This window comes from Oculina patagonica, chromosome 13, assembly GCF_052425735.1.
Source record: "Oculina patagonica isolate OP01 chromosome 13, crgOcupat, whole genome shotgun sequence".
Lineage (NCBI taxonomy): Eukaryota > Metazoa > Cnidaria > Anthozoa > Scleractinia > Oculinidae > Oculina > Oculina patagonica.
The window spans coordinates 11,004,229-11,025,158 of record NC_135770.1 but is presented as its reverse complement, the minus strand read 5'-3'; the positions used below and the strand labels follow the sequence as shown (position 1 = coordinate 11,025,158).

The window sequence follows — 20,930 nt, the reverse complement described above, 5'->3', positions numbered from 1 at the left end:
GTAAGACATAATAATCTAGCAAGAGGTCGATATGCTGCCCTCAGATGACGTGAGTTCCATAGAAAACGAACCACCCAAGTAAGACATAATAATCTAGCACGAGGTTGATATGCTGCATTCAGATTATGTGAGTTCCATAAGGAACTCACCACCTAAGTAAGACATAATAATCTAGCACGAACTCAATACGCTGCACTCAGACAACAAGAGTTCCATAAAGAACTAACCACCCAGAAAATGCTACCCACAGATGACATGAGTTTAATAATCTACCACGAGCTATGCCGTCAGATAATATGAGTTCCATAAGGAACTCACCACCCAAATTAGACATGATAAAGTAGCACGGGATTGATATGCTGCCCGCTGATGACATGAGTTCCATAAGGAACTCACCACCAACGTAAGACAATAATCTAGCACGAGGTCGAAATGTTGCCCTCAGATGACATAAGTTCCAGTAGGAACTCACCACCCAAGTAAAACATAATAATCTAGCACGAGGGTGATAGGATGCCCTCAGATGACATGAGTTTCATAAGGAACACACCACCCCAAATAAGACGTAATAATCTACCACTAGCTCTGCCCGCAGATAATATGAGTTCCATAAGGAACTCACCACCCAAGTTAGACATAAGAACCTCAAACGAGGTTAATATGCTGCCCTCAGATGACATGAGTTCCATAAGAAACTCACCACCCACGTAAGACATAAGAACCTCAAACGAGGTTAATATGCTGTCCTCTGATGACATGAAATTTTATAAGCAACTCACCAGCCAAGTGAGACTAAAGATCTAGCACGAGGTCAATATGCTGCACTCAGACAACAAGAGTTCCATAAGGAGCTCATCACCCAGGTAAGACATAATACTCTAGCACGAAGTTGATATGCTGCCCTCAGATGACATGAGTTCCATAAGGACCTCACCTCCCAAGTACGATATAATCTGAGTTCCATAAGGAACTCACTACCCAAGTTAGACTTGCACGAGGTTAATATGCTGTCTTAATAAAATATGAGTCCTATAAGGAACTCACCACCCATGTAAGACATAATAATCTAGCACGAGGTCAATATGCTGCTCTCAGACAACAAGAGTTCCATAAGGAACTACCACCCAAGTAAGACGTAATAATCTAGCACGAGGTCGATATTTTTTTTTATTATTTTTTTTTATTTTTTTTTATTTTATTTTATTTTTTATTTTTTTTAATACTATATTGACACTCAAAATAATACAAACAGAGTATATAACAGTTTTAAATAACATCAATGTTAGCAAAAATTAACTTAAATACACATAGAACAAGGAAAAAAAAGATACAACATAGGAAACGATTGAAAAGCGGTAATTTTAAATATATCTTAATGTATCGGCTAAAAGGAAAAGGAAAAAAAAAAAAAAAAAAACAAGGAAAAAAAAAAAGAAAACGAGATTCAAGGATATCTAAACGTAAATACTTAAAAGTTAAAGGAAATTCTTCCACTGCTTATTAAATTCTTCGAGTTGTTTATTTTTTATGGCAATTTGCCTAATGGTATCAATCCTGATACCGAAGAAAGGGGGAAAGCTGTCAAAATTTATATTAGTTTCGTCTTGAAAGCAGCAGAATATAAAGTATTTAGCGACAAGTGTAGCGTAATTTAGGAGATCTTTGTACTTAGTGTTGTTGTGCCAACCGTATAGTATATTACGTTCATTGAGTTCGAAAGTCTGATTAGTTTTTTCAAACCACCAAACTTTGAAAGCATTCCAGAAAGCGGAGACTACATTACACAGGAAGAGCATATGCGGAAGCGTTTCTGGCACAGCCTGGCAAGCGCGGCAGAGATCGGACTCAGACAACCTCGCGCGAAACAGGAATATTCTCGTTGGAAGGATGTTTTGTATAATTTTATACTGGAACATTTGTAATTTAACTTCTCGCGTTGTTAAGAAAGGCATCATATAGACATTTTTCAGGCTTTCTTTAGTAAAGCCATAACGTAAAATTTTAGTCTCAGCTGTAGGTGGTTGGAAGAAATGGTCTAGGATGGCTGCGTAAGCAGAGTGAGTAGTGATATTTTGGGTGGGGGGTTCAAGCATGTCAACTGGATTATGGTTGGGGGGAGCACGAGGTCGATATGCTGCCCTTAGATGACATGACTTTTATAAGGAACTACCTCCTTAGTAAAACATAATCTAGCACGAGGTCAATATGCTGCACTTAGGTCCACTTAGACAACAAGAGTTCCATAAGGAACTCACCAGACATAGCAATCTAGCAGGAGTTGTATACGCTGCACTCAGACATAAAGAACTCGCCACCCAAGTAAGAGATAATAATCTAGCACGAGGGCGATGTGCTGCCTTTGGATAACATGAGTTCCATAAGGAACTCACCACCCAAGTAAGACATAATAATCTAGCACGAGGTCAATATGCTGCCCTCAAACAATATGAGTTCCATAAGGAACTCACCACCCAAGTTAGACATAATAATCTAGCACGAGGTCAATATGCTGCCCTCAAACAATATGAGTTCCATAAGGAACTCACCACCCAAGTAAGACATAATAATCTAGCACGAAGTTAATATGCTGCCCTGAGATAACATTAGTTCCATAAGGAACTCACCACCTATGTAAGACATAATAATCTAGCACGAGGTCAATATGCTGCCCTGAGATAACATTAGTTCCATAAGGAACTCACCACCTATGTAAGACATAATAATCTAGCACGAGGTCAATATGCTGCCCTGAGATAACATAAGTTCCATAAGGAACTCACCACCTATGTAAGACATAATAATCTAGCACGAGGTCAATATGCTGCCTTCAGATGACATAAGTTCCATAAGGAACTCACCACCTATGTAAGACATAATAATCTAGCACGAGGTCGACATAAACTATAAAAGTGCCAAAAAAAAAAACAGGCGCGGTTAATACTTCTTGGCTATTTTTTTTTTGTAACGTGGTTTTCACTGGGCATAAAACGGTTTCCACTTAAGTGTCGAAAGTAATTCGCATTTGCATAGTGATTGGTTTAAAACTCTCCCGCCACTTTCTCAGCCAATCACAACTAAAACAAAAACCAACCGCGACTCGCTCGTGCACGTTTTTCCACGCTTCGTGCCGGCTACGTGTACTTTATTGTTTGGTTTACTGGATTATGTGTCCTTTGTGATTGGCTAGAGTGATTACTTTGGTTTTGGTTTTACGACACTCAATTGAAAACTGCTCTTAGCACAAGCATAACTCTAGCCTTAAGCCCACGAGTAGAACATTCATTCTTCACACACATTCTTATGCTGTCATCACGTGGCATAAGAAGGCGCATCAGTTACGCTGACTCACCAGATAAATCACTATCTAGGACCATCTAGTAGATGGCGTAGTTATAACTATGGTTTTGTGAACACAGCTGAATTGTGATTTATCCGGTGGATAGCTTAGTATATGTTTTGGTTTAAAAATTATAGCAATGATTTAGGAAAGATGCCGCACCCCCACCCCCTTCCACCCGATATTTTGACGAGTAATGGTATCTGTATATGTTATCAGGCTAAAGACCTCATTGCTTACTTTCTTCGCTACTTATGGGAATAAAACTGGTAAACAAATAAAAAGAATCCATTTTGCCATTGTCTGTTTACTTATAGATGCACAGATAATGCCAAAATGTGACACACTTCACGAAGTCAGGTCACTGATGCTCTCACCGGCATGTCTCCGTCATATTAACTAGCTCTCCTATCCCACAGCCGCTGAGGAAAAACGTTTATCCTAAAGGTGGTTTCTACAACTACAGTAACAACCCGGGAGTAAGAACCTAGGGATTTAAGAACCTTCTGGCAGAAATTTGCTTTTTTAATACCCCAAAATATAAGAACCTGTTTAGCCAAACAAATACCAATAGGTTCTTATATGTGGGGTTTGACTATTTAATTATATATATATATTTTTTTACCAAAAAACAATATAAACAGTACTGTATCACTGATCAATTAATGTTGTTGGACTTTTGGCAACATGGGTACATTATGAAAGTGATAAATGATCATCGCAGTGAATTTCCAATTTAAGCAATTGGAATAAAGAAGCCTGAAAAAAATTCAGGGCTTCGACGGGATTCGAACCCGTAGGTAGAGCATCGCACCGGTATCGCGGAGGTCACGGGTTCGAATCCCGTTGAAGCCCTGAATTTTTTTCAGGCTTCTTTATTCCAATTGCTTAAATTGGAAATTCACTGCGATGATCATTTATCACTTTCATGTCCATCCGCAGTTCATATATGAATCATTTCATATACATTACATCATGGGTACATTAATACAACAATGTCTACTCTGTAGAAATTAAGAACAACCTACTTAGCCTAAACTGTCAGTAAGTACCCCATAATACAAGAACCTGTTTTGCCAAACTCTGAAAAAAGTAGGTTCTTACACGCGGGTTTTACCGTACATGTAGGCTAAGAGTTGGCCAGTTATAATTTTACAATGGATAGCAGATGGCTCCGGTTGTTCTTTTTTTAAATCTTTATTATATATACCTTGATCGATTAAATTTATTACACGCTGAAGACCAATTGTAATAAGGGTGGTAAAAAAAGAAAATCATTTATCTACAAGCCGTTTATCATTTCAAAGTTTAAAAGTGGATCACTGAATTACAAAAAATCAACCCCTGCCTAGACCGGGGTCAACCCGAAAAATTATCATACCGATGACGTAGTCGCCATATCTCTGGTTATAACTTGCATTTGAAAATTCAAAACTGAGCGACAACAAAATCAGAGACCTAAGCAGCAGGGCTACGCATCATCACATAATTCTTTTCAGACTAACGATTCTAATTGTAAGACAGCATCTCAAAATCACAGCCTTTAGTTTCCGGATCTGTAAAAGCTTGCTACATGGTATACCAAAGTAACTAATATTCATTTACTCCTCTTTTGAACCTCAGTTTGGCTCTACCTGCGCCAGTATTCACACTCCTGCTAAGAGCAGTACAAAAATGGTTTCTATGGAAACACAGCAAAAGACCTGATAGATCTTTGTTACAAAGCAAAAACCTGCGTACAAATGTATATCATAATATAAGGGTTTGAAATGTGGAACACTGATTCTATAAAGCACCATATTGGAACAAATGTTCAGTCTCGCTCTTTACCACTTCTGTTTGTTCCCACCCATTTCTCAAGGGAGTAATCAGCAAAAAGTAAAAGTGAGGTGCAATCTTTTTTTTATATTCCACATTTCAATGCCATTACGAGCTTCTGGTGATAAATGTATATACCATACAATAATAAATTATGCTTTGCCGAGGAAGACAAGTTGGCAAGAAAAAAAATGATCCCTGAATCAAGAGTATCATATAAAAAATTACGAAAATCTAAATAAGTAAACGTTATTTTAAAATTAGATCATGCAATAATATATCATATTTTGAGTAAAAATCGAGACTGAGGTTAAATTGTTTCTTATTGTGGCATGCAAGCTAAGTAATTCAAACCAACTTAAGATTCAGAACAAAACTATTGGCAAAAAAATCCAGCAACTACCTTTCCCCCTAAATGGATGCAAGCCCATTGCAGGTTTAGACCTAGTGGGGAGGGGGAAGTGCAAGAGTAAATTGTTTTGACAAAGAACAGAACACAAGGACTAGAACCCAGATCTCTGGATGTCGACGTGCCCATATACTGTTTTAAAACTATCAATAAAACTGTTTTTCACACCAGAAAAAAACGAAACTTCTCCAAAGCTGGACAACTGTGTGCAATTTCGAGTAAAGTGGCAAACAAAACCCAAATTTTAAACTACATGCCTTCTATGAAAATATGACCAGCAGTTTCATCGGCAATGCCTATACAGGGAACGGGGATAACTGTGACAAGATATTTACCCTTAAACTATTCACAAATAAATTAATTTGTTGTCAGTGGTAACTAATAATTATGATAAATTTATGTCAATAGTTTCAGTAAAGCTGTACACTAATTTAAATTTATTTACAAAGTTATTCATCTGTTGAGTATATGAGTTTGACAAAACCATCTTCACCCTCCAATGGCTGGGCACAGAAGGGACAAATTGCCTGGAATGCGTCACATCCGTGTGGAATGGGTACCTGCTGCCAGAACCTACATGACCAGAAAAAAATTATAAAATATTGATTCTCTTTATTGACTGGATTGACACACATACTGAAAGTTTTTAATGTTCTGTTAATTTCTCATTCTTGGCAGCTGCTTATTAGCTAAGAAAAACAGACGTTACATTTGGGGTGGCCAACTCCTCCCACCTCTGAGAGACTTCTGAACCATAACATTTCATAGTTTCAAGTGTAAATGATCAACAGTATGTACAGATTGGAATTGGAATGGATATGAATGGATTGTGATTTCAAGATGACCATTTGTATCAGTGTGACAATTTTGGACATGACTGTTTCTACTTTTGCATGAAATTCTTAAACCAATGTGAGACACCTCAGTATGGAAGTTGTTAGGTTAAGTCAAGCTAAGACTGGCTTCACCAAATCTTACCTCACTGTTTCTTCAGAACAAACATGTCCACATGGTACAAAAGCATGTGTTGCTGAAGTTTCTCCTTGGTAGAATGCTGGTTCTCTTCCAAGACTCAATGGAACATAACTGCTAGCCTGACAATGGAAATGATCAATAATTGTTAATGATCAATAATATTTATCACATTCATTGAGATAAATGAGCCACTACAGCATGGCTGTTCTTCTTGACAGTGTTATGCCACAGGCTACCCAGATACATGTAGTTTAGCTGGGTACCGTGTAAGCTAAATATTTTCAAACATTTTCTGTAATGTGTGGAAAAAAATGATGGTAAATGTATTTGTCAAGGTTGGTAGAAAGATGACACAAGGTTAAACTGTGACAAACTTTTTACACACTTCTAGGGCTGTTTCGTACATCAGTTAGGGCATGTTGAAAGAAACCAAACTAGTTATATGGCCTAGCTCCCACAAAGCTTGTAGCTCAGAAGTAGAGCATCTAACTGGTGTGAGGAGGGTCACATAGGGTTCGACATATGTTGGGGGAACTCTGAAACCTCTTAGCTTAATGGTTTTAATAAAAAAATAAAAATAAATGTTGTTATTAGTGGTCATGCACTTAGCTTCATATCTCTAGACAGATAGCTAGTTTACAGGCATGCCACTGAAACAGAGGAAACAAATATTTTAAATGAACGTGACCAAGGATTTAAACACGGGACGACCGAGAAACAAATCCAGCTAGTGGCTAGGACAAGTCTTGAACCGGGGACCTCCGGATTACAACAACAGCGCCCTTAACCACTCGGCCACGCTTGCCTCCGTTTTTTTACTGGCTGAATAACATCTTTTCCCCTTACTATACATGTAAGTTTAATTTGTGAGAAGTCAATCATGTTTTTTATACCTGCAAACACACTGGACATGTTCGTTTATCAGCGGCACTTCTATCTGGTGAATTCCATGAGTGAAGCCCATGTACATGGCCACATTTGAGGTATACATACGGCTGAGTACTGGATGCACTGCTGCCAGGCTGTTGCCAAAGATAAAGACATGTCAGCATAAAAATATTGAATGAGAGTTCGGGTAGAAAATTATTAACAGCCAAAAAACAACCTGCACTTTTCCTACAACTGTAACTGATAAAAATACATTTCATTATGTTGAGCTGCCATGTTCTGTTACTACTCTTCCCAATAGATTGTGACACCTAAGAGTGTTTTTCACCGTCTTCAAAGTGACGCACAGTCAACTCTCGCCTTGCGGACACCCGGCTATTGCGGACACACACTATTACGGACAAAATCCAGATCCCCAGCGCAAGAGGTTTGACTGGAAATGACTCCCACTTTAACGTACTCTCACTATAACAGACACTGAATGACGCCCCGAGCGTGCCGGCTATAATGAGAGTTGACTGTATCACATGATTAACTTTTTTGAATCGTTTATTTGGTAAAAAGCATTCATTTGCCTTCAAACTTTAGCACATGTCAACATGGCTAGCAATTTCCAGCTAAGACTGAATGAAACGCTGTTTGAAAAATCTGAGCTTACAAAGTTAGAATGGTGACAACCTTTTTGATAGCAATGATAACAACTTTTAACAGTAATCTCACCTCTAGCTGGCTTGGAAATTTCAATGTTGTAAGTCCTACAGGACATTGTGGTCTGGAGGCATTTAGGCCCTCCCTCATTTTATCAATGGTTTCTAAAGTCTGTAAACCAGGACAAAGCAAAAAAAGTAGAAAAGTGTCAATAATGTGGGTTACTTGCATATTAATTTGAGGTTTCAGGATTTCTAGGCATTCAAGAACATATTACAAGCTACATGTATCTAAGAGATTTCATTATTAAATATTGCTTTATAATTTCATGTGCTATAATTGTTTGATTTGCAGTTCACTCATGTTACAGACCACAAATCAAACAATCAAAGTTGCAAAAAATTACCGTAAAAACCCGCAGATAAGCCGCACCTTTTTTCCAAAAATTTTCGCTCGAAAGCGGGGGTGCGGCTTATCTGCGGAAACATTCGGAAAAGGTGCCGTAAATTTTTGTTAACTGATGCTAATTTATGGAAAATTATGTAAATAAATATAACATAAAACTACAAGAGAGTACCGGTCATTGCTTTTGCAAGTTTGACAGCTCCTATACTGTTTGCAGTGTCGACAATGGCCTATAACTTTAACAGTAATATTGATACTTTTACGAGCGAGAAAATACCACGAGTATTCACGAGTAAGATGGCCAATTGTTTCTTTCTCATTTTGCACTTTGATGGAAAATTTGTCGAACTGATTACGAAACTCTCTTTATGCAACAAGTTTATCTCCAATAGATGGCTCCCAAATCTCTTTAATTTGTCGATATGATAGCCACGAAACCCGAACGCCTCCATCTTGTTTTGATTTACGTTCCCGCCCAAGTCCCATATTTCGCGTCCGATCAAATGCCTGGTTACTAAGCCACGAACGTTCTGCAAACGCGTGTTCTTGTTGTTGTGACACAAAAATCTATGGAAAAACTGCGTTGAATGAAGAAATACCTGTCAACAAATGTCAGAAAAAGATCACCCATAATATGTCAAAATTGGTTTTCATTATATTAAAGAGCTCAAATTGTGGGTAAGACTGAAGTATTTTCTGTTTCAATGTTCATTGAGTTTACGTTCGATGAAGAAGACTTCCAAAAGACTCAACTTTGGATTTTTGACTCGACTTTGGATTTTCTTTGATTTACTTTCAAAAAACTTTTTTCCAACATTTGAGTTGTTAAACTCGGGGTGCGGCTTATCTGCGGGTGCGGCTTATACGCGGGTGTTTACGGTACTTAAAAGCCATGTAATAATTTATTGTGGCCAGTACACTTTTAATTACATTGGAGCCACAACAAGGGAATACCCACAACAATGTGCATAAACAAACCACAGTTATGTTTAAAAAGAGGTCATTAATTTTAATGCTGAACTGAAGTACAAAAATAACATACAGCCATTTCCTGAAGAGCTTCAGCAGACCGCCATAGTAAAACAGCTCCACAAAGATCAATTAATGATCCATCAAGCAAAACATTGGACTCTCCCTCCACCTAAAGAACAAAAAAATAAATAATAAATTAAATGCCTGAACATTCCATCAGTAATAGCAAATTATAATTCTTTCTTCTTTTACAGCCATCTATGAAAAATTTAACTTTTTTTCAAGTATGGATTATAAGGCTTGGTAAGTTACCCCGGTTTCTCATTGAATTTTGTCAGGGTTGGGATACTAATTCACCCAAACTATTGAAAATGAATGAACAGCTACAATAACTTGAATAACAACACAAAACAAACAAACAACAAGGACAGTCATACACTTACAGTCTTCCCTTTCTCAGTTGTGGACCGTGTTTTACGAAGTCCATATACATTGCCGCATACTGATATTTCACGCCATATTGTTGGTTGACATGATGGGCCACCCTTAGGATTCATTAGAAGGACTCCATTTGTTGTTAAGCCGTCCATCATGTTCTCTTCATTTTGCCACTTTGGTGCTTTTTCCTGACAAGGACAAAATCACAGTTAACTCCTAAAACACTAAACAAATTAATATCTTCTTCAAATTGCTTTTTTTATGTCCAACTCAACCACAGGATGGAAAAAATACCGTAGCTTGGACTTAACATGGTCAAGCCTAGTGGACCAAGAAGCTGGAGCTTATCTCGGTTTTAGTAGCATGAAGCGACTGGGAGTATTGCTTCCCCCCACCTGGGTGGGATGCTAGCCCATCACACTGGGTTACCTGGAGCGGATCCAGATTTCGAGAAGGGGGGTTCGAACAAATGGGCCGCCGAAGGCGGGCCCATCTGGGGGGGTCCGGGGGCATGCTCGCCCGGGAAATTTTGAAATTTAGGTCCTCAGAAATGTGATTTCCAGCGTTTTGAGGGATGATTGTGGACGGTTTAATACCTCAACAAACCATCTATTTTTAAAGCTATTTTATTAAACAAGGACTACGTTTAAGTCTTTACAATAATCAACTGACACCTACAAAATGAAACTAAAATCACTGTAATATATTTATCTTCGCTATTTAATGTGTTCTAAAAAGTCACGCTTAAGATTCCTCAAAAATGGGATTAACGAGTAACATTCTACGAGGTTGTTGTTCGGCTAATTTCGGCACTATAGCATCGTAATCGACAGGCTTTTCATAATGAATACTCATTAAAGTCAGGCCAAGGAGTCTCTCGGTTGTCATCGTGGTCCGAAGGTAGCGCTTGACTAGTTTTAAAGTGCTGTTTGAGCGGAATTATACATGCAATTCGCAACAACAGGTGGATGTTCAGAAAGATTTCTGGATCACGAGCATGTGGATAGACAGAAAGTGTAATAAATAAAGTTGTCATTTGTTAACCTGAGGGAAAATTTGAACAAAAACAAATTGAGTTTCTTCGAAGCTGTAAGGCAGGTTGAAGCGCGTCTGGTTTGTCCATCTCTGATTGCCATTTTCTCATCCAACGATCATATTCAATGTCGAGAGTCTGTGGGCTTGGGATATCTGACATATACATCTCGGAGACTACAGCAATATCCACATTTGTGCTCGCATCAATGGAAGGAAGCACTTATATAAAACAAATTTTAGACTGGCATTTTGTTTCGTTCACTTATGTTTTTTCGTCAGAAACCGCTGGTGTTAGAATGTTTTTTCTTTCAGTTTAGGGGGTTCGACCGAACCACCCGAACCCCCCTGGATCCGCCCCAGGTTACCCCGAGCATTTAATTTGCTGGTACCCATTTATACACCTCCAGGGGTGGAGAGAGGCACTGTAAGAGTTAAGTGTCTTGCCCAAGAACAAAACATAATAACCCTGGCCAGGGCTTGCTATGCTGTGCTCTTAGAATAATAATATTGCAGGGTGCCCAAAGGCTCTTAGGAAGAAATCCTGGGCGCCCAGCTCTTAAGAGCTTTCATGGTAGCATAGATCAACAAGTCACTCAAAGACAAATTAAAGTAAGTAGCCTGTGGCACTTGGGCACTGCTAGAGCACAGCTCTCTCTTGAACAAGGACCGCTCGATCAGGAGTCCAGTGCACTAAACATTAGGCCACTGTGCCTCCACTCATTCACATACTAAGTTTGCTAGGAAGCAAAGCTTAAGATGTTCACTTACCCCTAAAAATATATTACTAGATTTGTCAAACCCAGCAGCAAACACTCTTGCTGTGTAAGGTGGACTTCTATCAACAACAATTCGGCAGGAGTATCTGGAAATGGTGCTTTTTGGCGCATCCTGATTGGCTTCAGAACGCTTATTGCCAGGAACTGTGTCCGATACAACAAAGTCAATTTTAGAATCAGCTGAACGGCCAATCTGTCAAGAAAAAAATACAGCAAAACTATTTAGAATTACCTACATGTAATAACTATCACCCCTCTTAAATCTTGAATGGAGGCAAATGATAAAGCCCCAATCCTCTTTCTGATTCTGATGCAGCCATTTTTTACTATACGTACATGAATGTTGTAAGGGCATAGAAATCTTTCCATTTATATGCACTCCACCTAGTTTGGTCCCATAATTACATATCATTATACAGATGTGTATAATGATGATGATGATGATGTTGCATTTACATAATACATTTCCATAGCTCTAATGCGCTTTACGACACTCTGCAGGGGACTTTAAGTAGACTGAATTAAGCAGTTTACAAAGATTGAGGAAATTTTTGCAGATGCCCCAAATGCAATTTTAAAACAAGGCCAGACCACAACACCGGGAACTCAATCCCTACTCTTTGGGATAAGTGTGTGGAATCTTTTATGCCCCCTGCTGACCATAACAGTGAAGATGCAGGGGATGGGGCCTACAGCTTATCGTCCTTATCTGAGAAGACTAGGATGTCTAACCATTTGCAGATTTCATTGCAAAGGCAGCACATTTTCCTCAATTGATCCTAAGTGTTGGTCCGGTCTGGGGCTTAATTAAACCCTCGACCCTGAGCTAACTGGTCAGCAGTGCAAAGGAATCTTTGAACACCACAGTGAACAGGCTAAAGATCAAATCCTGCATAAAGTTTCATACCTGAAACATATCAGTTGTGGGATCTCTACTGTATTCAACAACAACTGCATTGCCACGGGATAAAGTGTATGATACGCTGTGGGCTTCTGAATTAACAATCTGTTTAACTTAGCCACATATTAGTATCTTAATACAAATTCAAATAAATATCCCCTCTGCCCCATGCAAACTCCTCAAAACAGTCTCATTGTGCATGCTACAACTATGAATAGGGCAGGGCAGGGATAGACCTCTCTGCTAGTGTGCTTGTGGACCATAATGTCAAACAAACATACAAACAAACCAACAAATAAACACATTAATTATTGATAATTATTCTAAAATTATTTTTACATATACTTTCAACACTCTTACAAAATTGGTTGTTACTTAGCTGTGTCACCAATGAAAAAATATCCTAAGAAATTGGCAACCCTGTGGCACCCCTCAGGATATAATTAACATTCGTTTCAATGCTTTACCTGTGACTCCAGAAAATACCCATAACTCCCGCAAAGGGGTCACACAAATACTCCATGGTAGGGAAGTTTTAGAGGCTTAAAATTTCCAGTAGATGAAAATAAGAATAAAAAATAAATAAATTTCCAGTATAGAGAAGGGTACAGTAGAGGGTTCCTGTAAAGACCATATTCCAAAGTAGCAACATTTGTCTGAAATGTCAACTGTTTCTAATCTGATACAGTAAACACCCGCGTGTAAGAACCTAGTGGTTTAAGAACCTGCTGGCAGAAATTTGCCATTTTAATACCCAAAATATAAGAACCTGTTTAGCCAAGCAAATTTCAGCAGGTTCTTATATGTGGATTATAGAAAATTTTTATGAACATTTTTAACAGAACATCCCAAACTGTATTTACAAATAAAGAAAAGACAGATTCACATAGACTGTAATTGTCTTCTTTGGACCTTGCATGAGGCTTGAAGCAATACAGTTATGAATAAATGCTGCATAATGAAGGACCAAACCCATTTTTTTTCTTATCGTACAATCAAAAACTATGGCTCCTCCTTAGAAATTAAGAACCTTATTAAGAACCTACTTAGCCTAAATTACCAATAACTACCCCCAAATACATAAACCTATTTTGCCAAACTTAGAAATTGTAGGTTCTTACACGCGGGTGTTTACTGTAATTTCATGAAACTATGACCTGTGGTGCTACTGCTTCTTGCCTTGAACTGATTTCAGCCAAGCATAATTTAAATGTTGCAGGTCATAATTTTATTGGTTCCAACCTAGGTTAATCTGATTCAAACAGAAAATAATATTTTCCAGTGACATAAAACAGTAGAATTTTATTGTAGTTACATTTCATTGTTAATGTGTCACCTTCAGGCTGAAATAGATAAAAACAAATTTAACCTGAAAACTAATTTGACCTACAACATAAACACTGTACATTACTAAAACTGTTGCATTGACCAGTTGCAAAATAATCATAAAGGGAATGAAAGCATAATTTTCATCTGAGTGGAGGTACCGGGTGAGTCACCGATAAGGAAAAACATGGGAACAGGGAGAGGGGGTGTTGATAATCATGAAATGGAAAACCCTCAGGGGTGGGGAGAGTCAAGTTACCAAAAATCAGCCTCCACGAATGATATGAGATAGGATAATATGCGAGCCAGAAATCCCAAATCCCAATAAAAGGCTAACCGCAAGCTACCTAAACTAACTGTAGGCTAACCAGAGTACTATTTAGGCTAACCGGAGTGCTATGTAGGCTTACCAATGTGTCATTTAGGCTAACCTGAATGGCTCGCATGACTTGCATGACTCCATGCGAGCCAGAAATCCCTAATCCCAATGAAAGGCTAACCGCAAGCTACCTAAACTAACTGTAGGCGAACCAGAGTGCTATTTAGGCTAACTGAAGTGCTATTTAGGCTAACCAATGTGCTATTTAGGCTAACCGAAATGGCTCGCATGGCTTGCTGGCTCGCAGATTATCCGGACCCGATGATACTGGGTATTTTCTGGAATCACACATGTGCGATTAAGCCTAATCTGCACACACCTGCATTCCAGTGTTTGAAGAAGCCAGGTGCAATTTGTAGGGTTGCACTCCTGAGGGGGATCCCTTCTTTCTCAAAATAAATGAGCTTCGGTGACGAGGCTTGAGTTCTCCTCCATCGGGCAGAGAACCATTGTAACTGACCAAGAATTACACAACCACAATTACCACAAAATGTAAACAACACAAGTAAGAAAAACATTTATTTTTAAAACACAAGACAAACATTGAATGATGAATTCCTTTTCTTAGAGACCAGGTTGATCAGACTTACCCAAGAACCACAAGCGCACCGTAAATAGTGTCTTTTTCATCCCTATCACTCGATGTCATACCTACATCTTCTATTGCTTTGCGTCGTTTAACCTTAGGTTGCCCATTTTTCCCATCCTGTATCAGAAATAAAAATGCAAAAAACATAAATTATTTTGGCTGTTTAAGTTTTGCCTGCCTAAATAAATAATTTAGGTAGGCAAAACTTATTGCACCTATCATTTGTACAATACACAGTGCTTCCATTTTAAAACCTATTTCAACAAATGTTGCTGTACAAGCCCATTGCATAAAAATTCTCAATAGAAAATTGAATAAATTAATCTAATTTAGACATGGAATACATAATAATTTAAATCGCTACTAATTTCTCACAGTTAAAGACTACAGTTAAAATATTCAAAATAATGGCAAGTTTGTATAATTTGTATTGGATAGTATGACTCACCAAACAACCAGAAAATAGCAAACTTTATGTCAAATATAATACAAGGAAATTACCTATAGACCTTGCTGATCACAAAAGCTGATAAAAATTTACAGCTTATACATATTAATGATGGGACTTTCTTCAATGGCCAATGGTGCTTGCAAATCTTTGATTAAATAACATACTGCAGATATGATTTTGCTAGTACATTTACCACTGATAACAAAATGTGAAATCATCAAACAATTTGAGTGATGATAATTGCAGATTTAAAATTCCCGAGCTTGGTTGTTTTGAAATGTTACTTTCCCTACTGTAATTTATTTCAGCACGGTGGTCTTGTGTATTTACTAACCTTTGAGAAATGTCTGACTCAGTATTATAACTGTGAGCCTAATAAGTACATTCAATGAGTAAATACACTAAATTCATCTCTTAGTCCAAATTATTGTCAGAAATGTAAGGATTAAAATTAATTTTGATTTCAAAAGAAAGTTCCTGAAACTAAATACATTTTAAATAGATAGAGATGCCAAACAAAGATAACAACATGACTGATAATTTATTTCTAGGGCAGAGGCTTAAAAAAATTGCTGTATGGCCATCCAGGACAAGTAGATTTTCTTGCTGGGCCAGCTACTTTTCATTCGCCTTTCCCAATAAACAAGGGTTCATGCAGATCTGCTGACTAAATCATTAAAAAAGTAAACTAAAAGAAGGATGCAAAATGCAACTGCCCCAGGCAAGCGAAATTTGAGAAATGCTTGTCCGAAGGGCAAACTGGAATTTAAGTTTTATTTCAAGCCCTGTACAAAGGGGTATAAAAATTAAAAAAAATCTTGTTCACATTTTACGATTTCCCACTTATTTTATGAGTTCCCGTTTATGCAAGTTGTAAGATCACCTTAGCCCTGAAGTCAATTTCTCTAAGTTAACTGATATGGGCAAAATTAAAAAAAAGGCTCTAACAGGACTAACAGATTTTTAAAAACTTCTATCCTGTAAAGAAAGTTTCAAGTCCTGGGCTTTTATGATCTAATGTGGGTCCAGAAATTTAAAACAAGAGAATATTACAACAGATAACATTTATCATAATTTGATTACATACTGTACCTAAAACACTCAGATATTAAACCTGTTTGTTTGTTATTGTTGTGATACTCCATCATTAAGTGAATGTTGTAATTTGGTTTTGAATTTTGGAACTCATAAATAAGTATGAAAGTTCAAAAGTATTAGCTACATGTAACTTAAACACAGTGTAAGCTTAATCGCTAATTTACAGCTGTTGTCAGGGTTGTGCTCTGTGCCTGGGTGCCTCAGGCGACTAACTTTTGTCTTAAGACGACCAGATAATCTTATTTCTTTCATATAAGCTTTATGCTGGGCACCCTGGATCTCATAGCTTGGAACCTTTGGGCTCCTTGTAATTTTTCTTAGAGCACAGCCTTGGTTGTTTATACAGTCAGGTAAATGAAACTAAACTGGTAATTGGAGTAAAAATGCTAGCAGAACTTGACAAGTACGGCTTTTCAAACAGTTGTTAATAATTATTGTCACAAATTTTGCAGGAATAAAATTTGCGAGTGCTTATTATTACCAATAATTAAAATCAAAAAAAAAAAAAATCACAAGAGAAGTACAATGCACAGTGCAGGTTACAACTGCATAATCAATAATGGCTAGGCCAATACAACAAGCGCAATAATCAGCTTGTAAACATTTTGGAAAGAGCATCCTTTTGTCCATTTATCATAATTGTCATAATTTGGACAGCAGATGGACTGATGTGATATTGAATAAGATAACAATCACAGGCCAATCATCCATAACAGTTCACACCAAACAATCAACAAACTTATAATTTTGCACTGAACTCTTTAGAGGTGTCTTTAATGTTCCAGCCCTTGTCTGTGGCTACAATTTGTTTTCAAGACCAAGATTAGTATCTTTATATTGCATGCATTGATATCATACACTGTTTTTTAAATCAAACATCGCTTTTTCACTCATCTTTTGTGAGACATTTTTGTTCCATTTTTGTGGTTGTTTTTGTTATCAAGATCAAGATTCTTGTTATCAAGATCAATATGTCAAAGTGCGTAAACTGCCAAATTATAAGGCATTTAACTGCAATCTAAAAATAACATTCTTTGTAGAAAAACACAGATGAAATCCACAGGGTCCTTTCTACATGTTTTCATGCTATCAATGACAGATAAGCTTCTTGGTGATCTAATATACAGCATGACAAACTAATTAAATAGTAGTCTCTTTGATCCTTGACAACACCTTAGCCTGAACTCAGATGATTGAGTGCACATTGGGAACAGTTGAGCCCGTTGAAAGGTAATCAATGACAGATGAGCTTTATCTCTTCCTGAGCTATAATAATCATGTCATCTTAAACATTTACATGAGGGTCATTCAAAATTATGATGGATAATAAATAACTAAGACAACTTAGAAATTGTGTATGCAAACACAACAAACATTGTTTTTTTTTTATACCTAATGTCGCCTTCAGCTTCTAAAACCACAATGGTTACACTGTACTACATTTTTTAACCACAAAGGAAATACAGTCTTTCAGAATGAGGTCAAACCACACGCTTATCTATTTACCATCTCAATAGGCACTTGAGATTCGGCATAAAGATAATTATACACTATCAAATAGTTCAAACCACCTACAACTATACAACAAATAACACATCACATGCTTGCCATTTCACAATAATTTACACAAATCTCATTGGTAAAATTCATGAGAAATAAAGGTGTAGAACACAAAGTGTATCTTAAAGAATTCATGGTATAATATGTTCCATAACTTGTAATAATAATTTATTTATATAACGCTATTTCCAAAAATGCCTTTTAGTCTCTTGAAGGACAAACTATTTAAAGCTAAAAACAAACGTGACAACTATAATATAAAAGCGATGACAAAAACTATTTATACAACAAGAATACAGCAACCGCATAGAAAATCAATTACGACAGTTTACTGACAACATCAGTAAGATATTTGCCAAAAAAAACAATTTCCGGATTAAAGGCAAAGGGAGTATTTTTGTAACTTAAAGTCTTCTTAAAAGTGACAGCTTTGTTTTGCTGAATGCCAGAGGAATTAACATGTCATAATAATATTGTATATACCGTGTGAACTATTGTTAAATACTGTAAAAAAAAAAGGGTCTACTGTGCCGGTCATCAGTGAGAATACTATTCTCGACCAGATTGTGAGAAATGTAAGATTTGTTATACACAAACATATTTGGTACACAGAACTTACATTTTTCTACGAAAGCACAATTGATTGTGAAATTGAAGGACTCTAATTTGCAAAAATGTTCTCTCATGGTGGATGAAAACAGATGTAATAAGAAAGTTTGTGGATGTAATTAAACAGAGTTGAAATTTTTCAACGAACGGGATGTTAGCGATGGTAGCAATGAAGTGAAATTTGTAAAATTTCTAGAAAAATGTCAACAAAAATACCACGTTTTTAGCACCGAGATAGTAAACAAATCAAAGTACATGTAGTGTTTTAGTTGTAAACCACAAAAATTCTACACAACACAAACATAATCCTTGGGCAACAATGCGACACAACTATTGCAGAAAATAATGCCATTGTTACTTGACAAAAGAAAGTAGATTAATACATCAAGCCGTGCGGTTAAAACTCAAATAAATACAGTGGAACCCCGATATAACGATCTTCGATATAACAATATAATTTTACTGCCCCCTTGGCATATCGTTATATCGGGGTTCCACTGTACCCACCAATATCAGCCAATCACAATGTTGCGCTATATGGCGTGGTATATATCATGGGTTCGTAAAAAAGGATGAAACGTTTACCAGTAATGCTATTTAAGTGTTGAACGCAAAGGCGATAACTTATAAGAGTGCACTCGTGTATTATTTGCTATGTGTATGCTTAAATAAAATGACTCGCGGAAAAGCCCCAAACATTTGTGCCAAATTTTCAGATGTCATCTGATTGGCTACGGAAGAATTCTGACGTTACGTGTTAAAGTGTTCAAACTCCTCTGTGTGGATTTTAGGTTTTTTGAACTGAAATATCTTTTAAAATGATTTAATAGTTCTTAATGTGTAAGGTTTGAAGGCTGTTGACATATCTAACATGTTTCCACTTATAAATCACCTTCAACAAATTATAGCTATGATGCAAATATGCATTTTTGAAAGTGATTTTACACACACACTGACAGAAAAAAAAACAATAAATTCTTTTTAATTTTGTGGTGTCCCATGAAAATTCTTGAGTATATCTAACGAAAGAAGAGTTTTAAATAATAACTAAAGTGCATAAAAAGCTTTTAAAATGCTAATTTGTGTCCCGATATGTTTTATGATGAAGGCACCCTGGGGAAAAAGGATTCGACGAATTTCAACTTATTACAGACCGTTTTCCTCGCTATATTACGCTCTAAACAAAATATTCAACAAGGTTACTGCAATTAAAGTAAAATTTCGACTTCAAAGACTACAAACAAAGATTATTCGGACCATTTAAAATTGCTTTTGTGTGAGGTAATTACTTATCTGGCGCAAACAACACACAACAAGCACGTTTTAGCGGCCCAAGAACAACGAAGGTCAGTTATATATATTAAGCTTAACAAATCTAACAGAGAATTCCGGCGAACTGATCCTACATATCAAAATTAAAAAAATGAAATAAAATAAAAGCTTTTACTTTGAATAAAAAACGTGTTGAATAAAAATAAGCTAATGCTGAAATCTTGCGTGTGTAAATCGAAAGCGGTTTGAATAAAAGCGCTCGTTGTGATGTCTTCCGCGTTGTATGTTGAACTAGAATGACACACAAAAAAATAATACATCTTCTTACCCCATCAAGAAACTCTTCTGCAGTTTCTGTCATAGATCCGCCAATTTACAGTCGTGTAAAGGAAATGACATGGTCTTCAACGAGACCCGAATGTATGAAAGGGACTCCCGAGGGATAAGCTTGGGCAAGTCCAGCAAGGAATTAGTTTATGTTCGTGGGGAGGGGAGGGTACAACGAGAAGGAAGTCGGTGGATTTTTACCAGGAAAAAGAATGTTCTTGTCTCTGATAGCTGGTTTATCTAAATTGTTCAACAAATCTGTGCATTGCCTCCGCCATTTTTAGATGGTCGTAAGGCAAATGTTTGATAAGTTTGAAATGTGTTTTCTACAATCCCGTCCCCACCCCACAAAGTGGATATCCGCATGCGAGCTTCCCGCTTCCCGTAGCCCACACGCTGTGACGCGTTCCGGAAGGACAAAGCTGGCCAAAAAATGCCGCCAAAATTGTGCCTGACACAACCGTAAAACTTTTAAAAACGTGTCCTGCCAATTGGATTTTCTTGTGCAAGTCTGACAGGCAATGCTAATATAAGGGATCGGTTAGGAGGGGGGTGGGGAGGGCTGGTGCGGGGAAGTGCGCTATGTTCAAATCCTCCTGACCCTTCCCTTTTATGAAGCACATTTTTTGCTGACCCTCCCTCCCCCTTACCCACTCACTCTCTGGAGTCCACCTTTTTCCCTGCATAAATATCACTGACACTCCCCATATTTGCAAC

At 37.3% G+C, this 20,930-nt stretch overlaps 1 protein-coding gene across 1 annotated transcript; it reads right to left on the bottom strand.

Moving 5' to 3' along the window:
* Positions 1–4,515: 4,515 nt before the first annotated feature.
* LOC144636153 (E3 ubiquitin-protein ligase pellino homolog 1-like) lies at positions 4,516–20,362 on the bottom strand. Its single transcript, XM_078495297.1, has 11 exons — positions 20,215–20,362; positions 14,898–15,013; positions 14,627–14,762; positions 12,609–12,707; positions 11,694–11,894; positions 9,896–10,078; positions 9,523–9,621; positions 8,148–8,246; positions 7,433–7,561; positions 6,543–6,658; positions 4,516–6,137 (listed from the first exon to the last, which is right to left on the bottom strand). Exons 1-11 carry the CDS (start codon positions 20,245–20,247, stop codon positions 6,014–6,016), a joined length of 1,335 nt encoding a protein of 444 aa, XP_078351423.1. The 5' UTR covers positions 20,248–20,362; the 3' UTR covers positions 4,516–6,013.
* Positions 20,363–20,930: the final 568 nt, after the last annotated feature.